Source organism: Camarhynchus parvulus, chromosome Z (assembly GCF_901933205.1).
Source record: "Camarhynchus parvulus chromosome Z, STF_HiC, whole genome shotgun sequence".
Lineage (NCBI taxonomy): Eukaryota > Metazoa > Chordata > Aves > Passeriformes > Thraupidae > Camarhynchus > Camarhynchus parvulus.
In genome coordinates, this window is record NC_044601.1 from 69,349,719 (window position 1) to 69,373,018 (window position 23,300).

General features: G+C 47.2%; 1 protein-coding gene across 1 annotated transcript in view; it reads right to left on the reverse strand.

Moving 5' to 3' along the window:
• The window catches only part of MYO5B (myosin VB), a 143,737-nt gene that overhangs the window by 59,574 nt on the left and 60,863 nt on the right, over positions 1 to 23,300 (reverse strand). Inside the window, exons 10-16 of the mRNA XM_030968476.1 lie at positions 22,189 to 22,454; positions 19,000 to 19,081; positions 17,341 to 17,481; positions 9,983 to 10,105; positions 8,712 to 8,795; positions 3,544 to 3,693; positions 2,843 to 2,940 (exon numbers count right to left, since the gene is read on the reverse strand). Of these exons, the coding sequence (XP_030824336.1) occupies positions 2,843 to 2,940; positions 3,544 to 3,693; positions 8,712 to 8,795; positions 9,983 to 10,105; positions 17,341 to 17,481; positions 19,000 to 19,081; positions 22,189 to 22,454 (944 nt within the window). The remainder of the gene's footprint in view (positions 1 to 2,842; positions 2,941 to 3,543; positions 3,694 to 8,711; positions 8,796 to 9,982; positions 10,106 to 17,340; positions 17,482 to 18,999; positions 19,082 to 22,188; positions 22,455 to 23,300) is intronic.

Below are 23,300 nucleotides of genomic sequence, written 5' to 3' on the forward strand. Positions count from 1 at the left end.
TGCCCAGGGAGGTGTTGGAGTGCCCAGCCCTGGAGGTGTCCAAGGAAGGACTGGACGCGGCACTCAGTGCTCCAGGCTGGTGACAGAGTGGGGATCAGGCACAGCTGGAACTCCATGATCCTGGAGCTCTTTTCCAGCCTCCGTGCTCCTGGGGTTCTGTGACTTTATTTGAGCCAGGCTAAGGATACAAATTCCTCAAGCTGGTGGCAGCAAGACCAACCTTGACCACGATCCCCAGGTGACAATGCCAATTAAGCAATCCATGAGGGGTGAGGGGGGACAGACTCTTGCAGAACCACCCACAGGAGACACTTGAACCCTCTGTGGATGAGGATGCAACCTCATCACCACAACCTAAAGCAACCTGCTCCAGAACCATCCTTGTGTCTATTTTGGTCTGTCATTTGTTCCCAAAATCCTGAGCTTGGACATTCACCAATAGTAGCATCACACTGGGCAGAGCCGTCACTTTGACTAGGAGCAGGCACTGGCAGAACTATCCCTCTGGTGCTTGCTACCCATAATATCTTAGGGATACGACTGAGTTCATTCAATTACTGCCCCCTGAAAACCAGGAGCTTGCACATCCATGGAATTATATTAACTGTATCCTGAGCATCGCATGAAAAACTGAATTTGAAAGTTCAAAGGCAGAGAAGTGAAGAGGGATGAGCTGAAAGGAGAGCCAAGCAGGAGTCCTGGAATGACCCACTGGAAAGATGAAACCACTTCACCACCCAGAGCATTTACCACACAGTAACTACAGAATAATTTTGTGCTTCGTCTAAAGAAAATTGTCAATCACACAGTGTAATCCTGAATTTCATTTGATGAACACTCCCTGCAAAAGGCAAGAGGATACCAAGGCCTGAGCACATCCAGTACCTACAGGATGGTGTGTGAAACAGATCAGCAGAGCACAGGAACACAGATCCCAGCACAGGCAGGCTTCTCCAGGGCTGCTAACTACTCATCTAAGGAATCAGGTAAATAGAAATCAGTTCCTGAATGTCTTGCAATGATTAATACCCCTCACTTTGCTGTTTGCAGGGGCAGAAGAGCCAAGCCTGGGAGCTTCCTGGTGGATGCATCCACCCCAGCACATCACAACCAAGGGTGAGTCTGTTTAGAGAAGCTTTGCCTTCCTTCCAGGACACTGTTGGAGCTGTCTCTGCATTCCTGAATTGCACTGAGCTCACTGGGAGCACTCAGTCTGCATCAGATCAGCTGGAGGGAAATGCCTCCCTGCTGCTGGATTACATTTACAACCTTCTTCCTCAAAGGTCACCACCTGCACTTGATGCCTTTCGAGGACATCACATCTGTAAGGTCCCTGCACACTAATGGCCAAGCTTTCCTGGAGTTACAGGGAAGAAAACTGGGCACAAATCCATGACCAAGAGGTCAAACAGGGCTAACAGCTACCTGCTCACAGAGTTTGCTGCTTGTGATACGTCTCTGAACTACAGATGAAGATCAGGACTGGCCTTTTGCTTCAGCTGTTCACCTGCCTGAAGTTGATACAAGCCACATCTTTACTTTTTCTACATTTATTTTGGAAGCACCAAGATATTTCTGTTCATTTTACAAACCCACTACTTATCTCTTCTTTTTGATTTCTTTCTCTTTTCACAGTTTGGAATTATAATAATTTAAATCAAAGCAAGTCTAAGATGAAAACTGCAGGAAGGATGCTGCAAAGCAAGGATGCTCAGTATTAGCAGAGCATATCTACGAATTATTAGAACCTGAAGTAGTCTTCATTTCAGAGGCACAAACCTCCCATGCTGAAACCCAAAAAGGTGACTGCAGCAACACACACAGACCTTCCAGCTACAGGAACAACATTAAAAGGAGGGGGCAAGCTCTTCAGCAGGAGGAAGAGCCCAAAGCATGCCCTGCTGCCATAAAGGTGAGCACATCTGCTCATCGAGTCCTTCATTAGTAAATTTGCAGGTGACACTAAGCTGGGAGTTTGTGTTGATCTATTGGAAGGAAGGAGGGCTCTGCAGAGAGACTTAGATGAGTTGGTCGGATGGGCAGAGTCCAGCAGCATGAAGTTTAATACATCTAGGTGCCAAGTTCTACATTTTGGCCACAAAAACCCCCTACAATGTTACAAGCTGGGGATGGTGTGGCTGGACAGCGTTCAGGTGAAAAGGGACCTGAGGGTGCTGGTTGACAGCTGGTTGAATATGAGCCAGCAATGTGCCCTGGTGGCCAAGAAGGCCAATGGCTCCTGGCCTGCATTAAGAATTGTGTGGCCAGCAGGAGCAGGGAGATCACTCTGCCCCTGTACTTGGCACTGGTGAGATCCCATTTTGACTGCTATGTCCAGTTCTGGCCCCTCAGTTTGGGAAGGACATTGAGATGCTTGAGCGTGTCCAGAGAAAGGCAACAAGGCTGGTGAAGGGCTTGGAACACGAGCCCTGTGAGGAACATTTGAAGGAGCTGAGGCTGTTTAGCCTGGAGAAGAGGAGGCTTAGGGGTGACCTTATTGCTCTCTACACCTTCCTGAAGGGAGGTTGTAGACAGGTGGGGATTGGTCTCTCCCACCAGGCAGCAACAGACAGAACAAGAGGACAGTCTCAATCTACATCAGGGAAGGTATAGGTTGGATATTGGGAAAAAAATTTTCACCAAAAGAATAATAAAGTACTGGAATGCTCTTCCCAGGGAGGTGGTAGAATCACCATCTCTGGATGTGTTTAAAAAAAGACTGGACATGGCACTTAGTGCTATAGTCTAGCTGAGGGGCTGGGGCATAGGTTGGACTCTATGATGTTAGAGGTCTCTTCCAACCTCCTTATTCTTTGATTCTGTGATCTGCAGGGCCACTTACTTGAAGGGGAGCTTCTCATCGTTGGGCTTGATGCAGCGCACGTAGTGCGGGGTGGTGGCGTTCAGGGTCTCCATCAGCAGCTGCAGGGAGTTGCGGAACTGAAAGACAAAACCACTCGTCTGGAGGAGGGAGGGAGGAGCTGTGACCCTGCAGCCAGCAGTGCCACAAGCTCTGTGTCATGGGTGTGACACAGCATGAGCCTCCCCATGGACCCAGCACAGGCAGGGGGAATTCAGAGAAGACACTGCGGGGTTGAGGGCTTCCAGCTCAAAGAGTCATGAACAACAAAGCTTGGGACTCTGCCCAGTTGGGTCTTTGAAGCATCTCCATGGATGGAGACAGCACAATCTCTCTGTGCCCCTGTTGAACTTTTTGACTGCCCACAGGGAGGAAAATGCTCCTTTTCTGAAGCCGTTTCAGTTTAAAGGCTCCACAGTATATTGGGACACTGTCCAGTGAATCCCAGAGTGACCTCCACCCTCCCCAGACCATGTCTCAGCTGCTTTCAGCCAAGACTACTCAACCTGTTGTTCCAGAGACACCACTAGAAGTCATCCAAAACACAACAGCCAAACACAGTTATCATGGGAAAGCCTCTTTCCACCCCCAACAGCTTTTTATTTACCTCTGCTTCAAACTGAAGCAACAGGGTGTTAACTGGATTGCTCTGGCATCACTGACTCGCTGAGACCTCTCATTACCTGGTGTCCCACTGTTTTCCTGTGCTCCTTGTTGGCAGCCTTGAAGGCTGGCTTGGCAGAGCGCACGTTGATCTGGGGTGCTCTCTTTGCCACGGCAGTGGCGGGCACAGCATCCTTCTCCTCCTGGAATAAGTCTGCTACCATCTGATACTGAAACAAAAGGCAACACTTGAGCACCTCTGGTCCTGCTCGCTGGGGAATGAACCCACCCAGCTCCCATTTCTCCCGTCATTTCTCACCCATGCTAAACCTGGAAGGGGAAAAAGGGCAAGAGAGTGAAAGCAAGAAGAGTTGTCTACATGAACCATGTCAGCAGGACAGCTGACCATTCTGTGCTGCAGGTCATGAAACCTTGAAACGTGCATATTAAATCAAACTAACCTAAAAAGAGGCTGTATTGCTGAAGTCTTGCCAAGGCACAAAACCTCCTGGACAGGAGGTGACTCTTGCTCCAAAGGCTTTGTTTCAGGGTGTTAACCCAGCCCTGCCCCAGCAAGGATGCTGCCTACACAGCACATACCCCAGGAACAGATCTCCTGTGAGCACAGGCACCAGCCAGGCCCTACCACAGCCCCAGAGGCACCCATGCTTTTCAAAAAATCAAGGGACACAAACACTTCCTCCCTCATGACCCACTTTTCAGGGTAGCACCACCATCCCACAACCTGACAAGCACTACATCTAGCTCAACAGATCCCTAAGCCTGGGATTTCTGGCAAGCCAGCAGCAACACTTCTGCTTCACAAACAACAGGTGAGCTGGCAAAGGCAGTTAATGTCTTTTTTATTATTATTATTATTATTTAGGAGGCAGGATATTCAGATTTACGCTAGGCTGGGGAACCTGAATATTAAGTAAGCCACCATAAATCTGGTCTGGTTAGCAAGGCTGTTGAATTTTCACATCTCGAATCCACCTACACACCCACACTGGCTACAGCTGCACTTACATTCAAAGGGGAAATCCTTAAATGTAAAAAAAACCCTCAGTCAGCAGGTGGGATGTCATGTATCATCAACCAACTGAGCTGGGCTCCTGCCAAAGCACCCACGATACCTCTCAGCAGCAGGGAAGCTGGAGCACCTGAGGGACAGAACCGCATTCCCCACATCCATGGCACACCGTGCCCAACACATCCACCCCAAAACCACCAGCACGAGGCAGTGGCAGCTGCCTAGCATGCTTGCCCCCACCTCAGGCTCCTCCAAAAGCCCAGCCTGGTTGTATTTCCATTTAAAATCCCAGGAAGAGTGCTGTGGTTTACCACTTTTTAGACATAAACAGACAGCCCTGTGCTGTGAAGGGCTGCCTGGCTCTCTGCCACATCCCTGGGTTGAGACAGGAACACTTCCAGCCCTGTCCTGTGGGATGTTCTCACAGTTTGTTAGGACAGCAGCCTCAACAACACTGGGAAGGAAATTATTTGCATTAAATGAGCAAATTTATTGCAGGCTCCATAACAGTGCCAACTAAGGATCTGCTTCACACCCACCTTTCACTGCTATCTCGGCAGCTCACTCAACTCCTACCACAATAACGGCTTTCTCCTTCTTCACCTGGCCCTCTATTCCTAAAAAAAGACATCCTGACAGTTGTTGTGGATGACACATCACCGTCTGGGATGCTCTGACTCCTGCAAGCACGGGAGGTATGGATGGCACATGTACTAATGAAGATATCCAACACAGGCTCTGCATCACTGCCTCACACCTGACAATGTGGTAAAACCCCTGGATGTAATTTGGGGCTTCAAAATATCAGCTGGAAGTGCCACTGATCTCTCCATCCACTTGGTATTAATAACAGCAGTGCTTGTTCCTGGAGAAGCAGCTCAGAGCCAAGCTCTCAGCTTGCACGATGCAAACCTGGTGGAACCGGGACCATCTCTAGTAGGAGCCATTCCACAGGTTCTGGAGCATAAACAAGAGGGACAGATCCCTCCTCCCCAGCTGGCAGGGTCAAAACCATTGGTGCATTATTTGTAATTACAGAGACCTGGAAAATAATACCTTCACAGCATGCCCTTATGCTTTCCATCAGCATTCAAATAATTTCCCTTAATTCAAAGAACATCAGCTCTCAACTGTTTCAGCTGACCAGCGCTTACAGAACTAATTAAATGCTTTATAAAGTCTCTTTCACCATCTTGTTGATGGCAGTAATTGCACTCTAATTAGCAGAAGGCAGTTCTGCCTTGGTGGGAGTGCTTCATCAGTGATGGCTTGCTGACAGGGAGGTGCCCAGGTCCTTGCTGTGTTAAATTCAGTGTTCCCCTTGCCCTCTGTGCTGCTTTGGTGGGAATGCAAACAAGAGTGCAGGGAATGCTGTGTGCCAGCCTGATCCTGAGGACAGGACAAAGTCCTCACAGCACAAATCTGAGCTTTAGTTAAATTTACACATTTGGGTAGCAGAGTCAGCACTGCCACTGCTGCTTTTGCTGGTTCAGAGACCAGGTTGCTTTTTACAGCAAAACAAAATTGTTTCTAATTGTTTATAGCCCTGGAGGGCAAATGGCAGGCAAGAAGCAAAAATACCAGGGAAACAATCTGCTGACAAACAGGGGTTAGGGGCAGCAAGAGTAGATCAGCAGGTGTTGAAGGATTTGGGAGAGGAATGTGACAATGTCCTGCTGCTCTTCTTCCAGAACAGCACGGGATCAGCACAGGCTGATAAAAGCCACTGCTCCCAGGTTGTTAGGGGAATGGGAGTTATTGGAGGTTAAAGGCAGAAATTCAGCCTATCTCCCAAAGGTTCTCAGACCCAAGTGTATTTCAGAGTGTTTTGGGCTGGGTCAGGGCGCATGTGGCTGCCCCATCCCTGGAAGCATCCAAGGCCATACTAGACAAGGCTTGGAGCAACCTGGGATAGTGGAAGGGGCACAGGTGGGACTGGATGGGACTTAAGATCCCCTCCAACCCAGCTATTCAGTAAAGTCCTGCTCTGATATTATATTGTGGTCCCTGTATATGACAAGAGAGCCTTTATTTTACATCTGTGTTTTTAGGGAAGGATTTCCAAGATCTCCACCACTCCACACCACACTACTCCAAAGAGGTACAATCTCTCCTCTACAACAAAGAGTCAAACAGAAATCCTTATCAGACACTGCCAGTTCTGCAGCACTGACTCCAACAGCAAGTTCAGCACTGGCTAAATAATTAATCATACAGCATCAACTATTCCTGGAGGTTACCTGGCATTTCTAATGAGCTCTAATCATGCCCAGTTTTTCCCTGGGAAGCTTCCTGAACATACAGAGCTCTTGATTTGGGCATTATTAAAGCCCAGCTCCATGGTTATTAACTTCACAACTACTCCCATGGATGAGAAAATTGCTCCTCTTGCCATCTTCACATGAATTCCTTGCTGTGAAACAGGCCAAGCCACTGACAACACTTAAGTAATTTCTCATTCTCATCTCTTCCAACTTTGACAGGAACAAACTCCTCTTAAAAATAATGTTTCCTCCACCTCCCTTCATCCCACTCCTTATTCAGGGTGTCATTTAGAAGGTCACAGCCAGCAGTACACCCAAGGGTGTCATGAAGAGAAGTTTGAATATTACACACTTTTGCTTGCAACATGCAGGGGTCTTCAAAATTTGTAATGTAAAAAAAACCCCAAAAAACCAGAAAACCCACAAACAAACAAACAAACAAAAAAAACCTCAAACCAAACCAAACCAAAACAACAACCAAAAAAAGATTAATTCCTTCCTTAAACCACACACGGGGTTTGGAGCAGCAATGGTGCCCCAGAATCACACAGCCTGGATTTTGGCTGCTGGATGGTGAGCTGGGCTTTGCAGGGCTGCATTCTCACACTAACTGCTTAATAAAAGCTGGCCCTGGGAGAGAGGAGGTTGTTTAAAGTTTCAGCTCATTAATTGACAATGAAAGACTCAAGGCTGCAGGGAAGAACTTTTGGTCTGGTTTTAAAACAACAAGGATCTGAAATTCCTTAGCTGTCTGTGCTATTGACACTTTTAACCCAACCTAGCCAAATGCTCATAGAGAGCAGGAGTATGGTACTAGAAGCCAGTGCAAAATCTACTCAATTTATATAAAAAACTATAAAATCTCCAGCTTGGAGGCTGCTGTCAAATGCTCATTTACTGCAGGCATGGCCCACTCCAAAGCCTGCAGAGCCCCACAGCTCTTCTGCTTCCCACATCCCAACAAATCCACAGCACACAGGAAATTTTAAACAGCAAGAGCCAAAAAAGCCTTTACCAGGAGACCTGGCATTCAAAGCCAGTCAATACATCCCTGCTGGCACCTGGTGCCATGAGATGCTGACAAGTTGTTCATACAACACTCGGGAGAGGGAAGGTACACGGCACAAAACCTTGTAAAAGACAAGTGACACCATGAGTGATCACTAGTGTCTGTTAATTTGTTAAAGGTACACATTGGCAGTGGTGTAAAACAGCTCCACAGCAGCTGGAGTGTCTCAGAGTTCATGTTACAGTTCCAGCATTACATATCAACTCCAGTTTTTGCACAGTAATTATTGAAGTAATTAGAAGTCACGGGGACAAGTATGACAGATTACAGATAACAGGAACAGCTATTTTCACACAGAAGGGGGATAGGACCAGCAAGGCTACCCACAATGTACAAACCACACTGGTGACAGTGGCTTTTAACCCCAGACCCCCGTGCTTTTGACCATCCTGGTCTAGTGCAAGGTGTCCCATGGCAGGGGGCTGGAACAAGATGATCCCTAAATTCTCTTCCAACCCAAACCATCCTGTGATTCTATGGGTGATGGGTGATTGGGTGATGGCTGGGGAGCTCCAAGCAAGAGCTAAGTTGGATTTTACAGTGCCCAAAAACTACCAGTTCCTAATTTTGGCCCTTGGTGATCAAAAAAAGAAGAGGATCAGCAGGTTGGGAAACTACTTCTGCGATGCATCTCGACAGGACACCAACACCAGGGTGAAGGAAGGCAGACAACCACCCACATCCATGCATCCAGTGGGTGTAACCCCCAGCACCCTCCTCTCCCCCCTTTTTCCCTGCTCCACACCCCGCTGGTTTGGCTCTTTGGTGGCTGTAAGTGCAGCTGGAGGCAGCTGCAGGTTCACACCCTGAGCCAGGCGTGGCACAGGGACGCACAGCTCAGCTCCAGCCTGGGCAGCTGCCCTGACCTGCTGCTCTTTTTACCTGGCTGGCTTTCAGGATGTTGATCTGTTCCTCATACACAGTGTCTCTGTTCTTCTCCAGAAACCCCTCGCTCTGGTACTCCACCTGCCAGGACACAAAGGGAAGAAGCTCAGAGGGACAAGTCCAACACACAGGGACAAGGTGCTCCCACCACTCCCCTGCTGTCAGGAGCTCACCCCAAAACCCTGAGAGGGGAAAGGAACAAATGGAATTTAAAGGTCACTTTTTATCAAAGTGCATCTGGGTGAAAGCAAAGTCCTTACTAGGAAACACAGATTGTTTCCTAGTCATTAAATTGCTGTGTATGGAAGTCAGGGGTAAAAAATGCAAGGATCATCAGTAACTCTACATGCTCTTTTGTTCACTCCTCAACTCCTTCTAAGTTAATCAATAAACCTCAAAATATGCCCTGCCTAAGTCTCTTGTAGGTCTCTTGGGTTTTGAAACTGGAGAGGGTTGGGATGCAAAGGAATTTTTAAAAAATTTTAAAAATAAATTAGAGACAACAAAAGAAAATGTATCTTTTTTCATATTAAAAAAAAAGAAAACTTGCTAAGAAACACTGGTCATGAAGGATCCATTTGCAAAACCAGCTGCCTAAGGAAAGGTGAGTACCAACCTTTGCCATGGTGAGTGCCTCTGGCATTTAGAGCAAACCTGGTTAGGAGAAGCACCTGTAGGGCATCACAGCACCTGGATATTGCCCAGCTCCTCAGACACATCTCAGGGTTGATCTTTTTAATTTTTTCCTAACAAATATGTGTTTGGGGTAACTTCAAGTTTTTAAGATTCCTGTTTGCAGTGAGTAACACCTGTCCCATCAGGGCTCCAGTGAAGCTGGAGCCCATGGACAAGACTCCCATACACCAGGCACTGGGATTTGGTTTAATTTAGTGCCACAGTTGGTATCTTCTCCCTCACAAAGGTGGGATCTGCCTGGGATCACCTCTCACTTCCTCCCTGCACTGTGCCTTGCTGGCACTCACAGCTCCTGCTCTTCTAACACAAGCACATTTTCTGCCAAGCTGCCCTCACAGAAACCCCTTTCACCACAGCTTTGGGAAAGAGGATTTTTCTCTCCTCCAGAATCCACAACTCACAGCTCAGAGCCACAGCCAGCAGGCTGAAGCCCTCGGGGCTGATCCATATGTGAGCACCTGAGCCACAACCACCACCCTCCAGGCACCAAGGCGCAGCTCACGGGGCTCTCCACTGATTTACTGTGCTGCAGGAGGTTTTCCTGTCCCTGCTGGGTGCTCCCTGCTGGGTACCTTGTCGGCGAAGTGCAGGACGATGAAGGAGGTGTTGGACATGCGCGGCTTCTGGAAGTGCTGGCTGGCGGCGTGGCGGTCATACAGCTTCTGCGCCCAGTTCTGGTCCGTGCCCTTGGGCACCTGCACAAAGGGGACAAAGGGGACACTGCCAGGGCCAGGTGCTGCTCTCTCGTCACCTACCTTCATGACAAACACACCAGAACTGCGTTTCCAGCAGGAAACACACAAATCTTGGCTCTGTTCTGGCAGCCGGAACGGCTCTTGCAGGAAAAAAAAAGGAAAAAACAAACCACCAAAACAGACCAAACAAACAAAACCAAACCACACCCCAAAACAAAACAAAAAAGCACCCACAAACCCTGAAACAAAACAAAAATGAACAAAACCCCACAACAACAAAACTGTGTTTCCAGCAGAAAACATCCAAATCTTGGTTCTGTTCTGGCAGCCTGAAAAGTTCTTGCAGAAAATAAAAAAAAAGGCAAGACAAACCAGCAAAATGGACCAAACAAAAAAAAAAAAAAAAAAAAACCAAACAAAAAGCACACCCCAATACAAAACAAAAAATACCCAGAAACCCTGAAGCAAAACAAAAACAAACAAAACCCCCACAAACAAACAGACAAAAACCAAAACAGCCACCAAAACAAACAAAACCAAACCAAAAACTAACAAAAACCAAAACCTCCCCCCAAAAAACAAACAAAAAATCCCCAAACAAAAAAAGCACCCACAAACCCTGAAACAAAGCAAAAACAAAGAAACCCCCACAGAAAAACAAACAAAAACCAAAACAAACAAAACCAAACAAAAAAAACCCCCACAAAAACCAAAACCTTCCCCCCACAAAAGAAACAACAAAAAGCCCCAACAGAAACAAACCCAGAACCAAACAAAAAAACCCCAAATGAAAAACACTCCAAATACACACACACACACACACAACACAAAAAACCCAAACACAAAAAAAAAAACCCTAATTAAAACAGAAATATTAAGGAAGTATGTTTACACTTAAGACACATTAACTACTCAGGCATCAACATTATTTTTTAATGATGTTTTAGGTCATGGGGTAATTTCCAGAAACTGCCATGTGAGACCACACACATGAAGTTCTGGTTTATATAGCAGTGAAATTGTTCCTCTTGGGGTCTGAGAGCCACCTCTGATGGGGTTCATACCCATCCCATGAAACACTGCTGAGCACAGCAGTGGCTGCAGAAAAACACACACACACAGATTTTTTTTAACCAAAAAAAAGGCATAATTGGATATTTAGGTTAGAAAAAGAGATGGTTCAGAAGAAAAGCCTCAGTCCATATTTAAACTTAGATGGGACAAAAGAAACCATAGAACAACCATGCAGCAACAGAGAGAGCTCTTGATCATCCATCAGGACTCTACATAGGCCTTCATAAGAAAAATGACAGAGGAAATAGGGACAGAGAACAGGAAGATGGAAAACACGAGACCGGTGAGGAATATTTCTTTGTGCTGCTCTGAAACAGCCTTTGGTTTCATGACAGCAAACCAAAACACACCAGAAGGGCTCTGAACACAGGGAGAAGCATCTCCTGCCAATCCCTGTAATGAGGGTGAATTAAATGCAGCAGCCATTCACACAAGCTGTGCTCTCCCACATTTGTTTATACTTTACAATTTTTAAGTTTAGCCAATTATGGATACACACAGAAATAACACAGGCTATATATAAATATTGAAAGGCACTTAGCTATGCAATTATATACATATTTCATTTATGCAAGGTAAGACTTGCATGTTTAAACGATGGGGTTATATAAATGCAGATGTGTTTCTTTTCATGGGTTATATTTAATATTTGCATGCAAAAACATCCTTTCTGGAAGTATCACTGAGTGCCTCCTGTGCAGGACTAAGCCACAGGTGCAGAGGAGGACCACTGCAGCCACCCTGAGCCAGATTTATCCTGCACTAGCTCTCTTCCAGGGCATCCACTTTGCTGCACAACCTGCTTATCTCAGAGTTAAACTTCAAAGGCATCGCTCCTGCCTCCCAGAAAGAGGGTTTGCCATACTCTGCTCACCGTCCTGCAGCCTGGGTATTTTTAGCTGCCTGGGAAGCACCTGATAGGGACCAAGTTCCAAAGATAAAAATTAAGGAGGCCATTATCTCTACTATTATAACAGCTTTTGGTATTACCTTGGCAGTTTGAGGCCCTTAGAGCAACTGAGAGCTATTTATGGGCTATCTCAACTTTTTTTTAGGGGATGGGGAAGAGGAAAAGTGACTACCTTGCAACTTTTGTAGGGAATCTTTAAACAGGATAAAGCTGATACCAGGAATTGCACAAGGTCACTGCCTGTGCTCCTCTGTCCCCCCCTGTCACAGGCAGGGTCCCTCACCCTCTGGATTCCCCTCCCCTGGCGCTGCCAGGAGCTCCTGCAACAACAATCACACCCACCCACTGCAGCCAGGGCCAGTCCCACAGGATCCATTCTGCATCCCAGCACCAAGAACCCACCAAGAACCCACCAGCCAGGTGAGGATATGCTTGGGACCACCTGGACTAAAGGCTGAGACTCCCTCCACCACCACCTCCAACAAAAGGACAGTTAAGTGGATAGAGGAAACAAAGGTCAATGATTTAAGGTGAAGGAAGGTAGATTTAGATTAGATATTAGGAAGGAATTCCTCCCTGTGAGGGTTTGGCACAGGTTACTCAGCACAGCTGTGGCTGCTCCATCCCTGGAAGTGTCCAAGGCCAGGTTGGACGGGGCTTAGAGCAACCTGGGACAGTGGAAGGTGCCCCTGTCCATGGCAAGGGCTGGAAATGGATGAGCTCCAAGGCTCCTTCCCACCCAAACCATTCAGATACTCTGCGATTCAGACCTAATGATCTAAAAGTCAACCCTCTGACAACACAGTAGGAACTACTCACATTTTATTTCTTTACTCCTTAGCACTCCAATATGAGTTAAAACCTGAAAAGAGCGTGGGCTGCCTCTGCAGAAACACTCCAGAAACACGTTCCCCTGCAAGTGATGTGCCTGACTTTGAAGTCATCAGAGCTGACAGCGTGACGTAGGGGAGGCTGCTCTGCTCTGCCGCCCCAGAGGAAAGCCCAGGGGTCCAGCCTCTGCTCGTGGAGCAGAAATCCCCCCGGACAGAAAGGCCATGTGCTAATTCCTGATGTCCAAAAAACTAACGAGTCCAGACAAGGAAAACACATTTGCTCAGATCCCCAGGTCCACAGCGATGCACGGAGACAGGCGGGGTGGAAAAGCAGCCGGCCAGAAGGGGAGTGCAGCGTTCCTGGCACTCGACAGAAGGACACAGCAAAGGTCAAAGAGCATCTTCTGAACAGCACTAGGAAATGCATTTGGCACATCAGCAGCATAACACAGTGGCGACGTGCCATGGAACACAGAGTGGAGCCACAGAGGAGCTCAAGAATGCGAGGGAGTTGGGGGGTTTGGTGAGACACATCCCCCACTTGGCAGCCTCAGGGTCAGGCTGCTCTACCAGCATACAGATCCCTCACAAATCTTGGACAACGATGACAACTCTGACAAGGGAACCTTCCCAATCAGCCTGCTCTTGATTGAACCCTTTCAGTTGTACTTAAGGGAAATGGACACTTGTTTTTTCATTAATTTTTTCATTCTTGCTCCCATGCTAAGGCAGAAGCAAGGAAACAGTGAGGTAGCAGGACACCTGACGGATAAACCTGGGCATCCATGGTAACCTCTGACTGTACTCCCAAACAGAACCACAGAACCACAGAATATCCCAGGATGGAAGGGACCCACAAGGACTAGCAATATCCAACTCCTGGCCCTGCACAGGACAGCCCCAAAAATGCCACCCTGTGCCAGAGAGCATTGTCCAAGGCACTCGGGAAGTGTCTGGAAGACAGGCAGCACACTCACATGGCATGTAGCTTCAGTCTGAAAACAGAGCAGCTCACCCAGCTTTGACAGAGGCTCGACTGCATTTCTGAGGGTTTTCTGTTTCCTCTAAGGATAACTTAAATCCCTTGGAAAACCAACCCCAACTGGCCGCTCCTCTTCAGAGAGTGCAAGTCATCCCACATGTCTCCTCAGAATTCAAAGTCTTCCAAAGTGTGCTGTCCCCTCCATCAAAGTAACTCCCTCCACAAGTGCAACCATATCCTAAATGTATTCCAAACATCCAACCAATCTTCCCACAAGCAGATTTGGAGAAGACAGGCTCCATCCTTCATTCCTTCTGACAGGCTCTACTCCTTTCCCAGATTATTTCCCCTTTGGCCCCACCCTGCACAGCTCACCAAGGCAGGTTCTCCTGGATGCCCTTCCACCCTTTCCCACGTCTCTGGGCTCATCAGTTTGTGCCACAGCACATCAGCATCCCACCACTGTGGTGGCCTTGGCCAGAACTTCTTCTGAACAGGGCACATGAACTCTCACTGCTCCTCTGGCATCAGAGCAAAATCAAGAGGTCCTAAAAGATAGAGATCCAGGCAGGTGAAACTCCAGTGCAGAAAACAGGGAAAAGGCTCTTCAAGGGCTCCAGGGTCCCTCAGCAGAGGACACAGCTCAGAGAGGTTGTAAGGCAGATCAAGGATGTAACAGGACAAAGGACAAAATGAGCTCCAGAAGCCAACTCCAACCTTAATGATGCTAGAACAGCTTCCAACTCCTATATTACAAAGCTGTTTTTAAAATCCCAAACATAAACATCTCCCTCCTGGACTTTTCACAAAGACATGGAGTGACAGGACAAGGGGGAATGGCTTCCCCCTGCCAGAGGGCAGGGTTACATGGGGTATTGGGAAGGAATAGTCACCGGTGATAGTGGGGGGTGTCCAAGGCCAGGATGGACTGGGCTTGGAGCAGCCTGGGACAGTGGAAGGGGTGGGGCAGGATGATCTTTAAAGTCCAGACCAAACCAAATCATTTCTGTGATTCCACGATTCTATATCCTAAAGTCTGTTTTAAGAAGTAGGCTTTTTCTCATTAGCTTTCAGGAGGCAAGTTTAGTCCTTAACACTCCAATCCCAGTTCAAGGGCCCTCTCTTTCACTGCCAATTCTTACATCAATTTTTCCCTAAACAGCAACAAGACTCTGCTATGACCTACACTTCCTGAACTGCTTCAGCACATACCCAGCCACCTCCTCTCCAACCACACATTAGGGATTAAAAAAACCCCCATACTGTGAAGTGAGAACATTAGTGACAAACCCTCTGCATTTGCACTAATGCTTCATAATGTACCAAATATTCCCCTGGTGCCGTTTCACATCCCAGAGTGTTTTCATCCTCTGTTAGGATCTAACAAGGTGGCGTGTAATTACCTTATTGTGGTCCCACCCCAGGAGCTGAAACACTGCCATGGGGGTGGAGGCTTTCATCCATAAACTGCTGCATTCAGCTGACAGGTTTTGCTGAAATTTTCATAAATCTGGAGAACACTTGCAGGTTGTTATAAAAGAGGCGATTACAGGGCCGGTAATAAGGGCCTGTGACTAATGACAGCATCCCCCACTGACAGGTAAACACCCAGATAATTGGCATTTGATGAGAAGGGGGAGGGAATACATCTTGATTGGGGGGTTTGGTGGTTGGTTTTTTGGGGGTTTTTTTTGGGGTGGGGTTTTTTTTATTGTTTTTTTGTTGTTGTTGTTGTTGTTTGTTTATTTGTTTGGGGTTTTTTTGTTTGTTTGTTTGTTTTGGGGTGTTTTTTTTTTGTATTTTTGTTTGTGAGGGTTTTTTTGTCAAAAAAGTATGGACTAAAAAAAGTAGCACCAGGTACTGGTGGGACATGGGAGCTGCAATGTCACCACCAGCAATGCCACCAGCAGCAACCAGTGCCAGGTGCTCCAGAGAGGAGCCAAGGGTGTGACTCCCAACATCAGGGAAACTTCCCTTATGGTCCTCACAGCATCCAGGAGACAGTTTGAGCCTGCAGAATTTAACTGGCTTGATAGCACAGAGAGCAGATTAAATGGTGCTGAATATCAAGCAAATAATCTGACCTCCTTCCAAACCAGCACTGGCTGAGATGCTATTTTTAAGGACACAAAATTAAGTCTAGTTTGCTCTCATTTTTAAGGAGATTTTGTGATCGCAGACTTGAAAAGGGCAAAGCCCCAACTCTGCCTCATGCCAAAGACAAAGCCAGAGTGTCTGTAGCCCAGAGCAGGGCTGAGCCCTGCCATGCCTGGGAAGGCAGCCCTGATACCTGGAGGGCAGTAAACACTTCACAGGTCACCCCTCTTGCAGACAAACACAGGTGCTACATCCCTGTCCAGGGAAACGAGTCTGAATAATGGATCCCAACCCTTTCCCGCTGATACAAGACAATGCTCCTGGTCTTGAGCCACCAGATCTGTCCTGTGCTCATGGATCCCACAAACCCCACAAGAATTCCTTGGGTCCTTCTTATCACCTTGGCTGTGCTGGTGTGCTGGGTCCTTTATCCACTTCAGCTCTCCCAGCACTTTGTCTCACTCTTCCCTGCCTTTGTTCATAAGCACTCAGGGCCCTCCCACGGTCAGAAAGACATTCCCTGACACAGAACACACCCGAGCCTCAATGGAAACCCTTCCAGAGGACAACGTGGGTCACCCCACAGCAACACCAGGCTGAGGCTCCTCAAGGCAGCCACACCCAGCAGAAAGGCAGTCCCCATCCCCTTCCAACAGAACATCTCCAGCATCAAAGAGCTTCAAAACAGGCATCCCAGCTTCCCAAGGAAAGCTGCCCTCTGACATTCCTTATTCCTAAGTTTATTTGATTATTCATGACTGAAAAACGTGTGAACAAGGAGCCCAGCCTTTCTTCTGGATTGTCATCAAGGTTTGCCACTCTGGCTTTTCTTCTCAAATTTCAAACAAGATTTCACTTTGGCCAGTATGAGAGAGAGGGAGGGCAAAAGACAGCAAACTGCTCTCCAACATCACCACTCTGAAGTCTGCACATTAAATGCAATGAGTTTTGCCTTAAAGAGCTGTTGGAAGAAGACAGGTTTCCCCTGAGACAAAATAAGGCTTGAGAGGAGCTCCAGCTCCTTTTGGGCAGTGCCAAAGACCTCAGGTCTCCGTGGAAGTCTGTCCCTCAGTACAGCCAGGCCAGACACATGAGCACAGGCTGCACAAGGTGAGTGCAGGTACCTGGGTTTGGAGCAAACACCTGCCCAGGAGGTTTGGAGCAAACACCTGCCCAAACCAAAGCAAACCGCAGCTCAAGCCTGCTTTTGCCATGAGCACCGCAGCAACACACGTGAAAGGAGATGTTTACCCCCCTGCAAGACACCAGAGATTAAAGCCCATTCTCTGACCTTTTACAGAGACAAAGACATGGGTGAAAAGGTGGGAGGTCTCTTTACCTTGCACTCTTCATCCAGCAGGTCCAGGATCCCCAGCTTGGCCTCTATCAGGTCTATGCAGGGCTGGTTGTCATAGAAGTCTATGAGAGTCCAGGGGATTCCCTCCTTCATGTACTCTTCTTGTTCCAGCTTAAACACGTGCTGGGAGTGGGAGAAAGCAGAGCTGCTGAGTGTGAGCCCAGCCAGCAGAGCACAGCCCCTTCCCCCTGTCCCTGCTGGGCTTCAGCATTCCATGAGCACCTCCAGAGACACTAGGTGCCCTCACATACATCGTGCACATTCACACAACCCATTTTCCTGGCCAGGAAAACAAAACCATCACGCTGGGGCACCACGGCGCAGGGAAAAATAAGGCTTGAAATGACTTTCACTACAAAGTGCCTGAAGCTGTCACTGCAACGAGGTGGGAGCCATACACTGGTGTGGCAGTGACACATCTATCACCTGGGCTGACAAAAATCCTCCTCTGCTTTATTGCTCTGCTGATTAAAGCAGTGACCTGAAACAGGTTCACAAGCTGGGAGCCCAGCCAGGGCTGGGAGCCCGTGTCCCCATCTGCAAGCAGGGCTCCACAAAGAGCACCCATCATCCCGCAAGGGATATCAGCAGCAGCATCTGACTGACTCAGGGACACTTCTATTGAAAATTCCTATTTAAAAGAACCTATAATAAAAAAATCTTTGCAAGGCTTACATATCTCAGACCTCTGCCCAAGCAGATAAATTGTCTCTGGCTATTTCTGAGATACTCCAGAGCATATTAAAAAATGATTTTTCAAATGCACTTTTTTTCCCTTCAAAGATAGCTTTTTAAAATCTCTTCAAACATGTCATCTTGGAGCTTGAATTTATAAGCTTCAGAAGTGATAGTTAGACATACCAAGTAAGATATGAATAGTGCAAATACAATCCATCCATAATTTACTTTTCATTTTTAGCAGCAGTGATCTATCTGATGCATTAGATAGAAAGCAAATGTTCATGTCCATGCAGCAGATATAGCTTCAAAGGGCCAAACTAATCTGCAGTACTTAAATGCTCAAATTTAACAAGTTTTCCCCTGTATCTTGAAATTAACAGTATTTTTTCCCTAGTTACAACCAAAGCAGAAGACAACTCCTTACTGGTTCAATTTCCAGTGAAGGTAAATGCTTGTTTCTAGTAAAATAGAACACTTCTGGGTTTTGTGAGGCATGTCCAAGTGAAAAGCGGGGAATGTTTCCAATTCTGTTATTTAATACAGAGTTTTCATCTCACAGGTTTAAGCCATGCTTAATGGGAAGGTTTCCACACCCATAACTTATTTTAATTCACACTGGAAATCAGCATGAGACCACCCAGGTTTTGTTTTAGGATTGAAACAGCACCAAGAAAAAGGCAGGTTTCATACTTATTCGGAGCAATATGTGAGCCTTTGCACGAACCACATGCAAATCCATTTCCAGGATTACGTTTCTACATCAACTAAGCAACATTTTCCAACTTGATAGGAATGTCCAGAACCACTGCAGTGAAATGTCTGGGAGAGAGGCATCCCAAGGATGCCCATGATCTGTCCAGGCTGCAGGTGAATGCTGCAGAGCAGAAGCCAGACACGCCACAATCCTGCCTAGTTACATTTTCTGCTCGGTTTTATGGAAACTTTCCAAGCTGACCTTACCGAGTTGAACTGCTGCTGGAGCTTTTCGTTGGCATAGTTGATACAGAACTGCTCAAAGCTATTCACTTCAAAAGTTTCAAACCTGCAAAGCAATGAATAAATCAGCATTAGGCGTTGCTTTGTCTCAAAATCTTCTTTTTTAATTTTTTTTAAAAATTTTTCCTGCAACGGTGCCATCCGTGTGATGGGGAACACTCAACCCTCCTTTCCATTCCTCCTACCCTAAATTTACACTTTTTTCCTCAAAACATCTTTCTTTTCTTGGCACAACTCAAGGGATTCAAGAGGTCCCTCCTGGTACACACGGATGAGACATTTGGCACGACTGCAGCTTCCTGCCCATCAGCTTCGTCTGAGACAAGAAATGTAACTGCCTCTCGTGGGGAAAAATATTATGAAATATTAAGTTCCAAATACATTCACTGCAAAGGTGATGAAGAAACAGTAGCTGCTGTCTTAAAAGACCCAGCATGCTACTTTTAATGGAATTTAATAGAGCAGAAAAAAGAAGGTATTAAATTTGTAATTATAGCTTCTGTACTGCATCCCTGTTAGCACAAAAATTAGACACACGTGAGTAAGCAAGTTCTGGAAGGGAGCAGGGGAAAATGGTGATTTCAGCTCCAACTCCACGTTCCTTAGAGGACCCTTAGAGGGTCTTTGGTGCGGGACTCTGTGATCCACCTCTTCACCAGGACTTCCACAGCCAAAACATTATCTTACCCTGCCACAGATCAGCTCCAAAAGAGGCCCAAAAATAGCTTGTTTGTCACAATTAGAAAGGAAAAAATATGCAGTTTTAGTAAGGCAGACTACAGGTAAGGAGCAGGGAGCCAGCAGAGCCCCTGAGGCTGAAGCACACAACACCCAAGGACAGGCACAGAGAGCCAGGCTTGCTCTTAAAACCCAAAGAGGGCATTTTGAGTTACCACTGGGATTATGTGTTTTATATTTCTATTTTTAAGGCACAGTTGGAAGGGGGAAGGGGAAAAAAGCCTTTGACACATGACTGTAAGGATTAAACCAAGGGGAGAAGTGGGAAGGCTTCCTGTGTTCAATGAGTAAGCTGCTGTAATGATAAATATGTGACTAAATAATTGTTCGGGTAATAGGCACTGTAGGAGCTGGCAGAACAGTCTTTAAACACTGAATGAATAAGCCCCTCCTTTCCAGCCTCTCTTCCTCAAAATAATCAGCACTTCTGCCACTTCCTGAGGACCACCCTGCTGTTACCCAGGCGATGCAATTGTTCCCCGGGTACTTCCAGGTGACAATGCCATCACTACACAAAATGCCAGAGGCCCTGGGGAAATGCAATGCCAAACGGCAAAAGAAAAAGGGGAATGGGAGAAATTAGCTGGTTTTGTGCTTTTATCACCCCCACAGTCCCTGAGGAAGCCTGGGACTGCTCTCCCTCTGCATGCCCAGCACTGCCCCCGCAGCTGGTGCCACATGTGCCAAGCAGAGGATGCTTAGCCCATCCCCTTCCCAAAAATTGGGCTTGACAGTCTTTAATGCCACAGAATCTGGTGCCTGGGACAACAAATGATGACATTAAAGATGTGTTGTGGCCCTCAGTGTCCCTGAGAGCCCCCTCTGTGCTCGATCTTGGTGGCGTGGCTGAGCCAATCTGTGCCTCCAGCCCTTGCCACTCAAGGAATGTGGCATCCACGACTCTTTGGAAATATCAGCTGCTGCAGGCATGACCACAGCAACAGGGCAAGGAAAGATTTAGTTAAAACATAGATAGAGAGGCACAGCGAGCTAGGTGGGAAAAGCAATGAGGGCAGGAGTGTATGAGGAAAAGAAATCGGAGTGGAAACTTCTCCCCTTCTGAGACACCAGATGTGATTTATGAACCCTCCCAGTGAGTGCCAGCCGGGGGCAGAGCTGCTGTACAACTCCAGCTCCGAGGAGGACCTCACAAAGTTGCTAATTAAGGGAATCTACTAGCACAATTTGCTAATTGACAAAGCAGATTAGTCGCCAGCCGTACATGTGTGCACACCAGGAGGCCCTACCTGCTCAGAGTGACTGCACTGAGGGCAACATCCTGATGGGGAAAGCAAAACAGTGCCTGTTGGGTCTCTATTCATTTTAGTGCACTGTAATCTGGTGGAAAAAATAAGCATATTCACCACTCCAGCCCATTGCTATGGCTCCCTGGAAGGCACATCCAGCTTGGGGACAGCTCTTGTAAGTAGATTTTCAAGGGGCAAATGCTGCATTTTGGTTTTTCTGCTGCTCCCCATTCTGCTTGTCTCTCCTAAGTCCTCTGAAACACCAAGGTTTGTATTAAAATACTTAAAGTTCATGAATAAGTCCAGCACACAGCTGGTTGCCTGGGTGTTCACATTTCACGTGGCAAACAAGAGGGGGAACAAGCCATCCCCACCAAGTCCAGGAGTGCCACATGAATCCATTCTTCTGACTGACTTCAGTATTGGCACTACAACAAATAACACCATTTCAATAAATACAGTGCTGCACCCTCTCACCTCAGTGTTAACAGAGAATTAAAGATGCAAAGTCGAGCATTAGAAAGTTGGAAGAAAAACCCTACAGCTTCTGCACCCTCTGTTTGGATCGCATCCCTAGAAATCCCACCCAGAGGCACAGTCCTCCCCCAGGAGCACTTGGACAGAAGCTCTGAGGATGTCAAGGATGTGCTGTGAAGCTGCTGCAGGCTCCCTGTCTTTCCAGCTCAATCCTTCTCCCAAAGGACAGGACAAAACACCATCCACTTGTGGGGGGAAACATCTGATCATTAGAAAAATGCATTAAAGTTCAAAAAACTCATGAGTTAGGAGAACCAGACCACTTTAAAGTTCAGCAGAGTCAGGCTATCAACACCCATATTCCCTGCACTGCAAATTACTCAGCATTTAGACAGCAACATCCATTTAAAGAAGGGATTCATGGCCATTTTAGGACACCAGAATCCCACAAGCATTTCAGCCAAGAACATGGACACCTTCCTCTGCAAATCTGCCTCTTCAGTAGGACCTGCAGGTCCTTGTGGAAAAGCCCTGCTGGTGTCAAAACTGCAAACCACGCAGTACTTTTTCATGCTCCTTTCCATCATTCCCACCACCTTCCCCCAGACAAAGCAGCGTGTGCTTTGCAGGAAGGGGAAGACAAGCTGTAAAGGAGCCACTGAGCAGCCCGGGGAGCTGAGGAGGTGCCTACCCGTAGATGTCGAGCACGCCGATGAAGGAGTGCTGCTTCACAGTGGTGTGCAGGGCCTTGTTGACGTGCTGCACGATCCAGTTGAAGAGCTGGGCGTAGATGTGCTTGGCCAGGGCGTTCCTGGCGTTCACCACCTGGTGCAGGGACATGCTCTTCACGTAGGTCTCAGCCGTGGTGACGAGCTTGCGGTGGCAGAGCCAGTGCTGCATCTGGCTGTGCTCCACACCCAGCAGGCTGCAGAAGCTGCTCAGGTGCTCGTCCTCGCTCTGGGAGGGAGGTGGGGGGGACCAGAAGTCAAGTCAGCAGGTTGGTGACACCCCAGAGAGGCATTTTAACACCCAAGTTTAACACCCACCCAATGGTGGGGTTTTGTAACTGCCTAGGAAAGCTGTCTCTGTAGGGGGGACAGGAGTAGGAATGCAGTGACACCCATCCAGTTGTGGGAGTCCTCATGGACAGGGTGGGACAGCTCACACAGAGCTCTGGATTATGCTACCAAGGCCTGCTCTGGTTATCCTTAAGCTCTCAGCTTTTACAAAAGCACATTTCCACAGCAAAAAGAATTCTCCACCAAACTCCTCCTCGAGCTGCAGCTACACCCTGCCACAGAGCAACCCTGGTTATGCCTCAGACTAAAGCTTAGGGTATGCCAGGACACCATGCCTTTCACAAAATAGCTCCATCCTGAATAACAAAGCAATAAATTGTGCATTTCCAGAAGGGCTTAGGCTTTGCACAATTAATAAAATGAAATGTGAACTTCATTTTCATTAGTGCAATGTATTTCTGCCTCCGAAATTAAGACAAAGCACTTCTGAGCCTTTATTATGGTCAGATAGCAGGCTCTGCCTTTTGGAAAATGAGAAAACAATTTCCCCCTCCCCTATGTAATAATACATATTTATAGGAAGTAAATTGTTTCCAGTTAGGTAAGTGTACTTAGAAATGCTGGATGGGGTTGAGGATGCAGGAAAAAAAAGTGCATTTTACAAGAATTCTAGGATGTTTTATTGCTACAATACCTTTTTGACCAGAGCCAAGGTTGTACCAGAATTGATTTAATACCTTGCAATTATATTTGAAGGTAATTAAACAACATGAGCTTCATTAAC